Genomic DNA, 16,792 nt, shown 5'->3' on the forward strand with positions numbered 1-16,792 from the left:
CTCCAGTATATTTATGTGGAGAGAAGTCTCCAGACTTGACCACACTCCTTGGAAATTTCTTCCCTGTGTGACTGCTCCCCAGCCTCTCAGGCTGGCATCCGTGGTCACCAGGACCCAGTCCTGAATGCCGAATCTGCTGCCCTCTAGTAGATGAGCACTCTGCAGCCACCACAGAAGAGACACCCTTGTCCTTGGAGACAGGATTATCCGCTGATGCATCTGAAGATGCGATCCGGACCATTCGTCCAGCAGATCCCACTGAAAAATTCTTTCGTGAAATCTGCCGAATGGAATCGCTTCGTAAGAAGCCACCATTTTTTCCAGGACTCTTGTGCATTGATGCACTGACACTTGGCCTGGTTCTAGGAGGTTCCTAACTAGCTCGGATAACTCCCAGGCTCTCTCCTCCGGGAGAAACACCTTTTTCTGGACTGTGTCCAGAATCATCCCTAGTAACAGCAGACGTGTCGTCGGAATCAGCTGCGATTTTGGAATATTTAGAATCCACCCGTGCTGTCGTAGAACTACTTGAGATAGTGCTACTCCGACCTCCAACTGTTCTCTGGACCTTGCCCTTATCAGGAGATCGTCCAAGTAAGGGATAATTAAGACGCCTTTTCTTTGAAGAAGAATCATCATTTCGGCCATTACCTTGGTAAAGACCCGGGGTGCCGTGGACAATCCAAACGGCAGCGTCTGAAACTGATAGTGACAGTTCTGTACCACGAACCTGAGGTACCCTTGGTGAGAAGGGCAATTTGGGACATGGAGGTAAGCATCCTTGATGTCCAGGGACACCATATAGTCCCCTTCTTCCTGGTTCGCTATCACTGCTCTGAGTGACTCCATCTTGATTTGAACCTTTGTATGTAAGTGTTCAAAGATTTCAGATTTAGAATAAATCTCACCGAGCCGTCTGGCTTCAGTACCACAAATAGTGTGGAATAATACCCCTTTCCTTGTTGTAGGAGGGGTACTTTGATTATCACCTGCTGGGAATACAGCTTGTGAATTGTTTCCAATACTGCCTCCCTGTCGGAGGGAGACGTTGGTAAAGCAGATTTCAGGAACCTGCGAGGGGGAGACGTCTCGAATTTCCAATCTGTACCCCTGGGATACTACTTGTAGGATCCAGGGGTCCACTTGCGAGTGAGCCCACTGCGCGCTGAAACTCTTGAGACGACCCCCCCCCACCGCACCTGAGTCCGCTTGTACGGCCCCAGCGTCATGCTGAGGACTTGGCAGAAGCGGTGGAGGGCTTCTGTTCCTGGGAAGGGGCTGCCTGCTGCAGTCTTCTTCCGTTCCTCTACCCCTGGGCAGATATGACTGGCCTTTTGCCCGCTTGCCCTTATGGGGACGAAAGGACTGAGGCTGAAAAGACGGTGTCTTTTTCTGCTGAGATGTGACTTGGGGTAAAAAGGTGGATTTTCCGGCTGTTGCCGTGGCCACCAGGTCCGATGGACCGACCCCAAATAACTCCTCCCCTTTATACGGCAATACTGCCGTTTGGAATCTGCATCACCTGACCACTGTCGTGTCCATAAACATCTTCTGGCAGACATGGACATCGCACTTACTCTTGATGCCAGAGTGCAAATATCCCTCTGTGCATCTCGCATATATAGAAATGCATCCTTTAAATGCTCTATAGTCAATAAAATACTGTCCCTGTCAAGGGCATCAATATTTTCAGTCAGGGAATCCGACCAAGCCACCCCAGCGCTGCACATCCAGGCTGAGGCGATCGCTGGTCGCAGTATAACACCAGTATGTGTGTGTATATACTTTTTAGGATATATTCCAGCCTCCTACTAGCTGGCTCCTTGAAGGCGGCCGTATCTGGAGACGGTAACGCCACTTGTTTTGATAAGCGTGTGAGCGCCTTTAATCATCACACACTTCATTTAATTTATCTGATTCAGGAAAAACTACAGGTAGTTTTTTCACACCCCACATAATACCCTTTTTTGTGGTACTTGTAGTATCAGAAATATGTAACACCTCCTTCATTGCCCTTAACATGTAACGTGTGGCCCTAATGGAAAATACGTTTGTTTCTTCACCGTCGACACTGGAGTCAGTGTCCGTGTCTGTGTCGACCGACTGAGGTAATGGGCGTTTTAAAGCCCCTGACGGTGTTTGAGACGCCTGGACAGGTACTAATTGGTTTGCCGGCCGTCTCATGTCGTCAACCGACCTTGCAGCTTGTTGACATTATCACGTAATTCCCTAAATAAGCCATCCATTCCGGTGTCGACTCCCTAGAGAGTGACATCACCATTACAGGCAATTGCTCCGCCTCCTCACCAACATCGTCCTCATACATGTCGACACACACACACACAGCACACACACAGGGAATGCTCTGATAGAGGACAGGACCCCACTAGCCCTTTGGGGAGACAGAGGGAGAGTTTGCCAGCACACACCAAAACGCTATAATTTTACAGGGACAACCTTATATAAGTGTTTTCCCTTATAGCATCTTAATATGTAATAATATCGCCACAAAAATGCCCCCCCTCTCTGTTTTAACCCTGTTTCTGTAGTGCAGTGCAGGGGAGAGCCTGGGAGCCTTCCCACCAGCAGTTCTGTGAGGGAAAATGGCGCTGTGTGCTGAGGAGAATAGGCCCCGCCCCCTTTTCGGCGGGCTTCTTCTCCCGTTTTTCTGACAACCTGGCAGGGGTTAAATACATCCATATAGCCCCAGGGGCTATATGTGATGTATTTTTAGCCAGCATAGGTACTTTCATTGCTGCTCAGGGCGCCCCCCCCAGCGCCCTGCACCCTCAGTGACCGTTGGTGTGAAGTGTGCTGAGAGCAATGGCGCACAGCTGCAGTGCGCTACCTTAAGAAGACTGGGAAGTCTTCAGCCGCCGATTTCTGGACCTCTTCTCTCTTCAGCATCTGCAAGGGGGTCGGCGGCGCGGCTCCGGTGACCCATCCAGGCTGTACCTGTGATCGTCCCTCTGGAGCTAGTGTCCAGTAGCCTAAGAAGCCAATCCATCCTGCACGCAGGTGAGTTCACTTCTTCTCCCCTAAGTCCCTCGATGCAGTGAGCCTGTTGCCAGCAGGACTCACTGAAAATAAAAAAACCTAACAAAACTTTTACTCTAAGCAGCTCTTTAGGAGAGCCACCTAGATTGCACCCTTCTCGGCCGGGCACAAAGATCTAACTGAGGCTTGGAGGAGGGTCATAGGGGGAGGAGCCAGTGCACACCACCTGATCCTAAAGCTTTTACTTTTGTGCCCTGTCTCCTGCGGAGCCGCTATTCCCCATGGTCCTGACGGAGTCCCCAGCATCCACTTAGGACGTCAGAGAAAGGATATTTCCCACTATAAACTTCTTACAGTACTTAGCAGCCTACAGAAGATGTTTAATTGCCTCATTCAGGGTTACCTCTTACATCACAGACACGTCTGCTTTTGCTTGGCTTTGCAATAGCTGAAGGGGGGGGGGGGAAATTGAGTTCCTGGAAGCTTCCTCTCCACATATTTAATTTTATATTGATTTCAGTTACAGTCACCTTTACTCAGATGGGTAATTCCAAAAATTCCATTCCAGGCAGTCACGTGACATGAATACTTATGCCTGTACTGCCACTGTGGTGGTCCCAATAATAATTATATCAGTCCCAATGTAGGCAGCTGGAGAGGACTACTAAGGCAGACTCCTTCATTTAAACGCAAAAAAGTAGTCTTTTGGAAATGCACTTTGAAAACTCAGTTCCACGAATACAAAGCATATGCTTGGTAGTATGCAAGCACACTAAGCACTGCAAGAGACTAGCACTTTATTTTTAAAGATGCTGAAGATTAAGGCAAATGTGATCAATGCAATGCCAACCCTAAAAACTTGTCATGACTGCTGCTTTAACTAGAACTTCCACAAATATTTCCATTAAGTGACATTTTGAAACAGCTTTTTAGTGATCAGACATATTTGAGAAGTAGGATACACAAAAGAATACTTTTTCGATTACCTCATATGACTTGATCTTGAACCTTGACCTTTACTCTTTGGGGCTTGCAAGGTGAACTTTGACAAAGACCAACCAAATCGAACTTGGCTTTGGATTTAAAGGTAGGAAATTTGAACCCTCAGCTTGGTGCAGGCTGTGTCTTTAGGGCTTGGCAAGAACTTTCCCTCTTCAAGCTTTCTTATCTGTTTCCACCCTCCCTCTTTATTCCTTGAAGCTGCAACTTCAAAGGTGTCTGTGGGCTTTATGCTTGGTTCTATCTAACCAGGCTCATTCAAACCTTGGGGTGCTTGCCAGCTACTGTGGACTGCTTTACATTTTCTGAGACAGAGAAATAAACACACATACAGTTAGGATGCAGGCATGTCCATGCTTCCTGAACATCAACACAAGCAAATAAAGGATATTGGATATATGCAAATCCTCTGGGCCGACGATTGTAGTAGTCAAGAGGAATGTAAACGTCTACTATTGGCCCGTACCGACCAAACTCACGCCGCAAATCCTCCGGCCTGAAGTGTGTAAGGCAGAGAGACAAGTTTCACGGTGTAATTTCATTGCTTTTGCAGATCAACATTTTCTACTACTTTGTACTCTGATATGTATCAGAAAGAGGTATTTAGGAACAAACAAGTCACATTTTTAGATATCGGAAACAGAGTCAGGAACATTAAGCTCTACACCACAGACTTACTGGGGGCGATTCAAATGTTTCTGGGCACCCATTGCTTTATATGCGCCCACGTAGACAGGATTTAGCAGTGAACAGCGGCTAATCCAGTATAAAGTCCGGTTGGGTCACCTAAACCACAGACATTTCTTCTCGCACCCGAGGAGGCAGCAAGAAAAAAATAATAATATGTCAACCCCCAAAGCTATAGGGAGGGAGAGCTAAATGTGGCAACAGTTGAATTGCTCCATTCCGCACTCCCTAGTGGTAGCAACGAGTGAAAAACTATTGAATCGTCCCCAAATGATTTATACCATTTCCCCAAAAACAATTTTCTTAGAACTCATTACAGCCATAAAGTAATTGTAAACCATACAACAAAGCAGAGCAATTGCTGGTGCTGCTGTAATCACTAATTTGTCTGGTAGTCTCCATCTTGGGTAGCAGCACATATTGCCACACTGGTAGTTTAAACAGAGTCCCTTAAGAAGCCACTGATAAGAGGACAGTACATTGTATACTGGCGTAACCTTGGGCTCAGAAAATGAATGGTTACTCATTGCTTAAAGAGGGGGTCGTCATCACTTATGGCTGATTTAATGTGCCTAGAGCAGGCCTGGCCAACCTGTGGCTCTCCAGCTGTTGTGAAACAAATTCCAAAATCCCCTGCCAGTTTTAGCATTCCCTAATAGCAAAATGGTAGAAGGGCATGCTGGGACTTGTAGTTTCACAACAGCTGGAGTAGCACAGGTGGGCCAAGCCTGGAATAGAGAATGTTGAGCAGCTCTCAAAAAATTAAATCAACAGAACATTCAAGACTTGTGGTATGGCACTTGCTATTCAATATAATATTCATCGAAAACAGCTGCTAACATGTCTAACATAGCACTTGCACAAGAGGACACCAATATGGTACCACCTGCTTACATTATAACATACAGTGGAGTTAAAAAAAAAAAAAAAAAAAAAAAAAAGGAACATAATTTGTAGTGATCTTCCCATGTGTGTTGCTTTGAAATATGAGACCCTTTTCTTATGTGAATGAATAAATATATATTAAGATGCAGACGAATAGGCACTCCCATACAAATGCAAAACGGGCACTGGTGCCTTCTCTAAACGAAGTGTTCACATAGGCAGGGAAGGAGGAGCGGCACGCGGCGACTTAGTCAAAAAATTGTATTTAAACAACACATGGACCTCTTGATGTGTTTAAATACAATTTTTTAACTTACCGAGTGCCGCTCCTTCATCCCTGCTAGCTATAGAATATATATATATATATATATATATATATATATATATATATATATATATATATATATATATATATATATTTTTTTTTTTTTTTTTTTTTTTTTTTATTTATGCGCACTCCCTGCTGGCTGTCTAAACAAATGGGCGTCTATAGGAGCTATTCAATTGGCTCTCCGATCAGAAATCCATTAGCATTTTACGAGTCTGATAGGTTCAGTCACACAAAGCGGCTGAGCCTGTCTAAAGTTCCTGTTTGGGCATCAAAGTCCAAGACTGTACACACTATAAAATGTGCACAATATTGTGACCAAATTTTTCCCACCTTTCAGGCATGCTTATTTATTGCAGACATATTTATCTGCAATAAATTGAGATACAAATTATACAATTTTATGATATACCAGATAATTGTGGTTCCAAAACTGGGAGCTTGAGGGAAATTCAATTGTATCTCCCGTCTAAAATGTCCTAAAGCTGTTCAATTGACTTGTATGAGCACCCCTGAGTCCACGCATATTGCAGATATCTGATCACAATCTAATGAGGTGCAAGCAAAAATCTGCATCAAGTAGGACTTTGGGACTTAATGCAATTGCGCTGCAACCACAGTGCTCCCAGCACTTAGAATGGGCGAAGCTGCGCAACACTGATAATGCCGTGCATTTGAACACGAAAAAGTGCCCATCATGGGAATTGAATAGCTACATTCAATTGAATCACCCCAAATACTTGTCTGCTGTGGATTAAACAATGCTGCAGCCAGCTAACCAGCTATAATTTCAATTGCTGGCTACACATAAAAGTTACATATGTAGCTGACAGAAAAAGTTAAACATGTGCTTACCCGAAATAAGGCAAATTAATGCTTACTGATACATACACAGTTATATTTAAAAAAAACGTGAGATTGCTCCTCCCACTTGGCACTAGACCAATGCTACAATGTAAAATGTACTTCAGTTTTCACTATGGATATGAAATACCAGTGTAATAGATAAAAGTAAACATAGGTTTAATACTGTACAAATTTAAAAAACAGGACAGAGAATGACCCCAAATGGGAAACAAATCCTACCAGGATGACAATAGGAGCAACAGGTGTGATATGCAAGGCAGCCTTGAAAAAGGGACCTTGACGTCCCGAAACGCGTCTGCTTTTGCCTTCTGGACTTTCAGGACATTCGGACTGGGGAAAGGACCAGTGGGAAACACCTGAAGGAGCCACATGCAGGGTATTTTTCCCGGGAATGCCTTGCATATCACACCTGATACTTGTCTATCATCCTCATTAGTTGGACCACTAGAAAGAATATGCTAATAGCAGCGCTCATTAGGGCTGTATATTTAGTCCAATAAAAAAAAGCTCATTCATTAAAAAACAAAAAACATAACTGGTGAACATCACATGAATTCAAACAGCAAGACAAGGCCAATGAGTAACTTTAACAGCAGTGATTACTACTTTCAATAACACTGCTTCCAAGACAAATTTACAATAGGAAATATAAACACCTTAGTTGTAGCTCTGGGTCAAACTGATCATCAGAAAGTCTGTGAAAAAGAAAGAAATGCAATGCACTTGGTTGTGTTACTAAAGACATTTCTATGCAGGTAACATTAATACAAACTGTACTTCTCACCACAAACTGCAATATATACCCATTATACATATATATATATCCTGACTGGATGTACTCGGGTCCAATAATCACACAGGACTGATCACCTTACATAAAGCAGCATGTGCTGCAGGCACAGGCCGGGGCCAGGACCCGTATATAGTACAGGGGCACATCATGTTATATGCACATATGGCGCAGACACCCATGTCACGCACATCACGCACTGCTAGCATGGCGGCGGCTGCTCCCGTCCGGGCGTGCGCGGCTGGTTGGGGCCCTGGGTGCCGGGGCTGCCCTTCCCAGCGTTATTACACTACCCCGCTCTCACCCAATATTAGCTCCCGCCCGGGCCATTGCACCGACATAATGGCGTAGTGTCTACAATGGCGGCTGCTCCATACCTGGTGCCATCTGCCACGTTCCGGACGAAGAGGGAGGTGTTGGGAGGCCTGGAGTAGCGGGACATGGTGGCTGTGGTGGCGTTGCTGCTGTAGGCCGGGAGGAGCGCACCGGCGTCACACACCGACAGGGGCAACGAAGTCGAACAGTGAGGAGACAGTACTTCCTAGCACTGGATGGGCGCGCGAATACGCAGAGTAGACCGTTGAGTAACTCGCGCTAACGTAGTTGCCAAGGAGGGAGGGATCGGTGTCTTCATCCTGGGCTGTGATAGGCGGGTATTCCTCAGGGGGCGGTGCCGGAAATAACTTTGGTTCCATTTTTGATTCAGGAAATTTTCGTTTACTCAACCTATGTGTACTAGTAGTGTCTGACTTGTGCCTTGATAACCATTGCAGCGTTCCCTTTTCAGTGTTACTGCCCTGCAATGAGGTGATCGTGTCATGGATCCAAAATACATTTTTGCTTAGTCTGGGTAACCTTGTAAAACCTCGTAGATCTCACTAAAAAAGACTCACTGGGCGAGAATCAAATGTGTGTCCCCCCTCGTTTCATCGTTTCAGCTCACTACCCCCGGGGTTGGTGGCAACAGGAAATGCGCGTAAAGAGAGTCACTTGGGCGCCCAAACTACTTTTCACACTTGTGCCCATTAGTTTAGTTTGGTTTTAGGTGCTTTGCATGCATAAACCTGACTAAGAGGGGATATGATCAACATCTACAAATATAAGGGGACAATACACAGAGCTTGCGCTGGACCTGTTTTTGGCCAGATCAACACATAGGACTCGTGGACATTCGCTCAGGTTAGGGGAGAGGAGATTCCGCACTGATAATGCCGATTTATAACCTTCACTATATACTGGTAAGAGATTCAGTACGCAATTGGCGTATGGGGTACCGTAAGGGTACGCACTTAGCGTAGCAGACGCTTATCCGTGGTCGAGACGCACATGCGGCACGCTCGCTCACAGCTTAACGCTTTGGTGTCGAGCACGCTATAGGCAGCCGACTACCGTAATGCTACGCTACTAGCGTAGCATATGCTCGTGACCACGAGGGGAACACGAGCGGCGCAGACGCTCACGGGATGACACTCAGTAAACCTTGTATGCAACACAGTGAAAGATTGAGTTTGTACTGTAAACCTTACTACTGAAATACTGTAGCGATATAACGCTGCTTAACCCTGTTAATGTGAAAGCTGTTTGAGCGATTGAGACGCTCCGATTACCCTCTGCAATGTAATAAACACACGATACCTTGCTAAGGTTCCAACACCTTTACTAACAATGTCTAGCTATGTAAAAAGGGGAAAACAGTTAACAATTCATACACTACAGTCTAACATCAATATCTAAGCAGAATAACTACACATAAATATACAATAGCGTCACAATCTTATACAATAACAGAGAGAGAGAATATGGCAAATACAAACAGGGAATAAGTTGGTTACAGAGAATAACTTACACACACTGGGGAATGATCGCAGCGCAGTCCTGGTACCAGCTCCGAGTTAGTCAATGGTGAAAACCGTTTGTGGAGAGAAGACTGAGCTGGCCAGGCTGGCTGTCCTTATATACACTGCGTATAGTATACTACAAAGGGACCTATAATCTCATTGTTCATTGGACACAGGAATGTCTCCTCGCATCATAACAAAAGGTCATAGGTTAGTTTGAACAGGTGGGCTGTGACTATATCAAACTGCTCAGGTGGGAGGGAATCTCAGAATTCCCGCCGCATGGATAATGAACCGCAAATATAGTAAATGTCCAGAAACTACTAATAGACATAACTATACGCAGGAGCGATTAATCTTTACCTAACCAGCACCGGATTGTTTCTAATAAAATGTTCTTTAGTTAGGTACCAAACACAACTGTTCAAACCCTGTCTGACCCTTCGTACCATGCAAAGAGGAATTCCTCTGTCCAGCGACCAGTTACATTAAACAAACTTACTGTTATTATTAAGGGGAACATTACCTATAAAACATACTATTTGAATTTATTATGTAACAATTGAGGCGCCCGCTAGACGCACACAAACTCTACCGTAAATGCACATACCACGCGCTCGAGCGCATGGCCGAGGAAGTGCCATCACGCAGCTGCGAGTATCCGCACGCACGGGAGAGAATGTGCACGTGCAGCGGGCAAGCGCATGGGGTGAATATATGGCAACGTGTAGCGTGATATTTTTCCGACTTTGACAGTCCACCCTTTGGCAGTCATCAATAACTGCCACTTCCTAAAACAGTTCAAAAAAGAAAAATATATGTCATCATGTAAATACCATTTTATGATTGGGTAAAGGGAGGAGAGGAGCAGGTGGGAAAAAGTATGACCTAGTGAGATAGTAGAAGCATGTATGTATGAATCCATGTTTGAGGGGTCATGTATCATCGTGCCGTACGTGTTTTAAATCAAGCTTCGAGGTATTGCGAAGTATACATTTGAATCCTTCTTATCCCGTATTACGGGTCTGTGGATGGGCTGTCAAACTTTACCGAGCTCTTTTCGGCTTTTGGTTGCAACAAATGGGGAGCACATTTTAGTTGATGATACATGAATGGGGGGAACATGTGAATGCTGATATATATGTGTCTATATTCCCTATCGACTATGTGGGTCATTACCTGAAGGTTGTAGAGATGAAGATAAGAAACAATCGTTATAAATGCAGTCGTAAACTATGTGAGTTTAAATAAACAGTCGCCGATTGAGGTCTTGTCTGATGTCTTGTCTTGATGTACATGTTGTCTGATGTCTCTCGGTGCTTTTGCTATAAATAGCGAGCAAAAGTTGTTCCATTGTCCATAAAATTACAGTCTCTAAAGTATTGGGCTATCGTAAAAGTTAAAGTCACTAGGGATATTGGGGGTCTGTGGCATAGTCCATCAATGGTCTGTATAAAAGAGGTTGTCAAATTCTTCTTCCAAGCGGATGTCTTTGTACCTTGGAGGAAAACAAAGGAGAAACGGGTGAAAGAAACGGACCGTGGAATCACATTTTCATCACAACATTGTCTCTATCGTTGGGTCATAAATCAAATTAGTTGTTGTTATTACAGTGTCCTCGCTCCTCAGGCTCATCACTCTAGTACTACCTTTACACTTCGTTAAAGCCCGAACGCATCTAAATATCAGTCCAACCAATATGACGACTCCTAGAATACACAAAAGAAATTTCCCTACATCCATAATAATACCTTGGGCCCATTCTCCTAAACCAGAGAACCAATTTCGTGGATTCAACCATGACACCCAACTGGTCAGCTCATTACCCACAGCGGTGAGAGTGAGATTATGTCTCCTTCGGAACTCCCATTTTAATTGTAAAATGTCATCCATCTTTTGGTCTATGACCTTGGTCGGGTCCTCCGTGCTGTTTGTGATATACGTGCAGCATTTTATTCCATATTGAGTCGCTAGGGTAACACAATACCCGCCTGTCACAGCTGTGAGGTAATTAAGAATCATTCTATGCTGAACCAGTTCTGTTTTGTAGGCTTGTAACTCTTTCCCAGTGTACCTGAATGTGTCGTCATACATTTCTCTATCGTCCTAGTGGATGCTGGGGTTCCTGAAAGGACCATGGGGAATAGCGGCTCCGCAGGAGACAGGGCACAAAAGTAAAGCTTTCCGATCAGGTGGTGTGCACTGGCTCCTCCCCCTATGACCCTCCTCCAAGCCAGTTAGATTTTTGTGCCCGGCCGAGAAGGGTGCAATCTAGGTGGCTCTCCTAAAGAGCTGCTTAGAAATGCTCATCTTCTAGAGGGCCGCAGATTCGGCATTCAGGATTGGATGCTGGTGACCACGGAGCCCAGCCCGAGAGGCTGGGGAGCAGTCACACAAGGAAAAAATTTCCAGGGAGTGTGATCAAGTCTGGAGACTTTTCTCCACATAAATATACTGGAGCTAAGGGTAAATTTATAATGCTCTAAGCTTAGCAAGACCTCTGCTTCAAGGTCAGCCGGTATTGATCCAGTGGGAAAAACATCACGGCAGTCGCCCACGTAAACAGACAGGGCGACACAAGAAGCAGGAGGGCAATGGCAAAAACTGCAAGGACTTTTCGCTGGGCGGAAATTCATGTGATAGCACTGTCAGCAGTGTTTCATCCCGGGAATGGAAACTGGGAAGCAGACTTCCTCAGCAGGCACGACCTCCACCCGGGAGAGTGGAAACTTCATCGGGAAGTTTTTTCCACATGATTGTAAACCGTTGGGAAATACCAAAGGTGGACATGATGGCGTCCCGTCTGAACAAAAAACGGGACAGGTATTGCGCCAGGTCAAGAGACCCTCAGGCAATAGCTGTGGACGTTCTGGTAACACCGTGGGTGTACCAGTCGGTGTATGTTCCCTCCTCTGCTTCTCATACCTAAGGTGCTGAGAATTATAAGACGTAGAGGAGTAAGAACTATACTCATGGCTCCGGATTGGCCAAGAAGGACTTGGTACCCGGAACTTCAAGAGATGCTTACAGAGGTCTTATGGCCTCTGCCGCTAAGAAGGGACTTGCTTCAGCAAGTACCATGTCTGTTCCAAGACTTACCGCAGCTGCGTTTGTCGGCATGGCGGTGGAAAGCCGGATCCTAAGGGAAAAAGGCATTCCGGAAGAGGTCATTCCTACCCTGGTCAAAGCCAGAAAGGAGGTGACCGCACAACATTATCACCACATGTGGCGAAAATATGTTGCGTGGTGTGAGGCCAGGAAGGCCCCACAAAGAAATTTCAACTCGGTCGTTTCCTGCATTTCCTGCAAACAGGAGTGTCTATGGGCCTCAAATTGGGGTCCATTAAGGTTCAAATTTCGGCCCTGTCGATTTTCTTCCAGAAAGAATTGGCTTCAGTTCCTGAAGTCCAGAAGTTTGTCAAGGGAGTATTGCATATACAACCCCCTTTTGTGCCTCCAGTGGCACTGTGGGATCTCAACGTAGTTCTGGGATTCCTCAAATCACATTGGTTTAAAACCAGTCAAATCTGTGGATTTGAAGCATCTCACATGAAAAGTGACCATGCTCTTGGCCCTGGCCTGGACCAGGCGAGTGTCAAATTGGTGGTTTTTTCTCAAAAAAGCCCATATCTGTTTGTCCATTCGGACAGGGCAGAGCTGCGGACTCGTCCCCAGTTCTCTCCCTAAGGTGGTGTCAGTGTTTCACCTGAACCAGCTTATTGTGGTGCCTTGCACCTACTAGGGACTTGGAGGACTCCAAGTTGCTAGATGTTGTCGGGGCCCTGAAAATATGTTCCAGGACGGCTGGAGTCAGGAAAACTGACTTGCTGTTATCCTGTATGCACCCAACAAACTGGGTGCTCTTGCTTCTAAGCAGACTATTGCTAGTTGGATGTGTAATACAATTCAGCTTGCACATTCTGTGGCAGGCCTGCCACAGCCAAAATATGTAAATGCCCATTCCACAAGGAAGGTGGGCTCATCTTGGGCGGCTGCCCGAGGGGTCTCGGCTTTACAACTTTGCCGAGCAGCTACTTGGTCAGGGGCAAACACGTTTGCTAAATTCTACAAATTTGATACCCTGGCTAAGGAGGACCTGGAGTTCTCTCATTCGGTGCTGCAGAGTCATCCGCACTCTCCCGCCCGTTTGGGAGCTTTGGTATAATCCCCATGGTCCTTTCAGGAACCCCAGCATCCACTAGGACGATAGAGAAAATAAGAATTTACTTACCGATAATTCTATTTCTCGGAGTCCGTAGTGGATGCTGGGCGCCCATCCCAAGTGCGGATTATCTGCAATACTTGTACATAGTTACAAAAATCGGGTTATTATTGTTGTGAGCCATCTTTTCAGAGGCTCCGCTGTTATCATACTGTTAACTGGGTTTAGATCACAAGTTGTACGGTGTGATTGGTGTGGCTGGTATGAGTCTTACCCGGGATTCAAAATTCCTCCCTTATTGTGTACGCTCGTCCGGGCACAGTACCTAACTGGCTTGGAGGAGGGTCATAGGGGGAGGAGCCAGTGCACACCACCTGATCGGAAAGCTTTACTTTTGTGCCCTGTCTCCTGCGGAGTCGCTATTCCCCATGGTCCTTTCAGGAACCCCAGCATCCACTACGGACTCCGAGAAATAGAATTATCGGTAAGTAAATTCTTATTTTCGGTGATATTGTCTAATAAATTTGCAAGCGCAGATATATATCTATAATTTATCACTCCTCTGGCGGTACGAGTGATATCTAACGCGAGTAGGAATTGAATCCCGGTGGATTCATGGATCAGATCAGAGGCTGGATGCTCTGTCCTCTCTATCAGGTGCCGTTTAACGACGTGCTCGTAATGAGTGTGAGTATAAGGAGCTTGGGCACTGCGGTGAATATCTTTCATTTTGTTATGGGATACAGTCATTACTTCAGGCAGTACTTTTCCAATATAACACAATCCCTCTGAGTTTGGGGCAAGCCACTTATACGCCTTCCTCCCGCATATGAAATATGCATCATCGGGGAGAACATATGGGACAGAGTATGACATAACCATGTTACAAATTTTCCATGTGAAGTCTCCTACCCCTAACTCTCCCATCTGTCTTGTACACGTATCAGGTTGTACGATATGTGCACAGTATCCTGGTGATACTTCTCCAACTCGCATGGTCCTACTTCCTAGAGTGTACCTATACCGGAAAAATCTTCCATGGTCGGCTATCTGGCGTATAAATTCTGTGTCTATGGGCATTCTGTCGGCTCTGTATGAAAAGGTCATAGTTTGATTACTCCATGACACTTCCCAATTTCCCGGCTTTCGGGGATTGGAAATGTTAAAGCACACTAAGGACCTATCCACATGATATTGGTGGAGCTTCAAACTAGGAGGACTAGAGATATTAAACCTCTTGTCCACCGGCCTCCCACCACTTAGCTCAAGTACCTCTCCTACAGTTAAAGGGAATGGTACTAGTCCTGATTTGCTATGACCTTGAGGTACTTGAGAGCATACCCAACAGTCTGTCTGATTTAACACTTTACCCACTAAGGAGTGATAGTCACTCAATGGATGCCGGTCCATGTGGATATTAAAACTGGACTGACATTTCTTGATGCACCAATCCTCAACTATGTTATCACAATGCCTACAGATGCAGTTTTCTTCAGCTAACAATCCTTCACAATTCCTTCTATTGTCAATGCTACCAGATCGTTTTCTGATACTCGCCTTTACTCGGTGATTGTGCTGTTCTTGGGAAACTACGCCTCTATCCTGGTCATCAGAACCCATTCCAGATCCTTCCTTGACCTCCATGGTACTCTCACCGAAACAGACTGCTCTGGTCAACAACAGGGTCAACAGGAAAATCCGGATCACAGTCTCTTGGGGCAAGTCCATCTTAGAGGAGTAAAAGGAGAAAAATAAGAAAGGGGAAAGGAAATAGGAGGGAGGTGGGAACTGGAGAAAATAACAAATGTGAAAAAGAAATCTGGCTCGACAAGCTTCCGGTCTTATTATTCTCAGCGCTCAGGTGCCGTCTCAATCCTCCCTGAACAGACACTCTAGTGATACAACCTCTACCGTCTGTTCTTTATCACGGGACCTCTCTGGGTCAGTGACCTTTTTACAATGAGACGAATGGACCCAAGTCTCCCTTTCGGCAACCTTCAACGCTGTTGTGCTGGTCAATAAGACTTGATATGGTCCTTCCCATCTGTCAATAAGGCAACCTGAGCGTAGAAAATTCCGTATCATTACATAATCCCCAGGTTCAATGTCATGACAATTACTGTCTGGCAGATCAGGAATCACCAACTTTAGATTATCATTCTGATTCCTCAATTGCTTACTCATCTTAACCAAGTACTTTACGGTTACTTCATTGTTACATTTCAAATCATCCTGGGGGTTAATCATAACATGGGGTTGTCGACCAAACAGAATTTCAAAAGGAGACAGATTAAGAGGGGACCTGGGAGTGGTTCTGATGCTGTATAATACAATTGGCAAAGCTTTGGGCCATAACAGTCCTGTTTCAGTCATTACCTTGCTCAATTTATTTTTAATAGTGCTGTTTACTCTTTCCACCTTCGCACTCGCCTGAGGGCGGTACGGAGTGTGCAGCTTACTATTAATTCCCATCAACTTACACATTGTTTGAAAGACTTCACCTGTAAAATGGGTACCCCTATCACTTTCAATGATTCTAGGGATACCATACCTACACACAAATTCCTGCACAATTTTCTTTGCAGTAAATACAGCGGTATTTGTGGCCGCGGGAAATGCTTCAACCCAATTTGAGAACACATCAATACAGACCAATACATATTTTAAATTTCTACAAGGTGGCAATTGTATGAAATCAATTTGTATTACCTGAAAAGGGCCATCTGTCGGAGGGATATGGGATGGCTCTGTCGGTATTGCCTTTCCGATATTCTTCCTCAAGCAGATGAGACATGTCATCGCTCTTTTACCCGCATGGGAAGAAAATCCTGGGGCGCACCAATAAGCTCTTACCAATTTACACATTCCTTCTTTGCCTAGATGGGTCAGCCCATGTGCCGCTTCCGCTAGACTTGGAAGGTATGCTCTGGGTGCCACTGGCTTACCCTGTCCGTCTGTCCAGAGTCCCGAGGACTCCTGGCCATATCCTTTTGACCTCCAGACTGCCTTTTCTTGTGGGGAACACAAATTTTGCATTTCATATAATTTCTGTGTATTTACAGTATTAAATACCATCAGTTGTGTGCTGTCTGTCTGTATGGGGGTACTGGCTGCTGATTTAGCAGCTTCGTCTGCTCGGCTGTTACCAAGTGATACCGGGTCTTGGCTGTACGTGGAAGCTTTACACTTGATAACAGCCACTCTGTCGGGTTCCTGTATCGCTGTTAGAAGTCTTTTGA

At 45.4% G+C, this 16,792-nt stretch overlaps 1 protein-coding gene across 3 annotated transcripts in view; it reads right to left on the reverse strand.

The window, feature by feature from the left end:
- SRSF12 (serine and arginine rich splicing factor 12) overlaps positions 1-8,179 on the reverse strand; it is a 45,897-nt gene extending 37,718 nt beyond the window's left edge. Inside the window, exons 1-3 of one of the 3 annotated variants that reach the window (XM_063916969.1) lie at positions 7,931-8,179; positions 7,420-7,458; positions 4,388-4,492 (exon numbers count right to left, since the gene is read on the reverse strand). In XM_063916969.1, the coding sequence (XP_063773039.1) occupies positions 4,388-4,492; positions 7,420-7,458; positions 7,931-7,995 (209 nt within the window). In that variant the 5' untranslated portion in view covers positions 7,996-8,179. Of the gene's footprint in view, positions 1-4,387; positions 4,493-7,419; positions 7,459-7,857; positions 7,899-7,930 lie in introns of those variants that run through there. The other 2 variants (XM_063916968.1, XM_063916970.1) reach the window with 2 other exon arrangements.
- Positions 8,180-16,792: the final 8,613 nt, after the last annotated feature.

This window comes from Pseudophryne corroboree, chromosome 4, assembly GCF_028390025.1.
Source record: "Pseudophryne corroboree isolate aPseCor3 chromosome 4, aPseCor3.hap2, whole genome shotgun sequence".
Taxonomy (NCBI): domain Eukaryota; kingdom Metazoa; phylum Chordata; class Amphibia; order Anura; family Myobatrachidae; genus Pseudophryne; species Pseudophryne corroboree.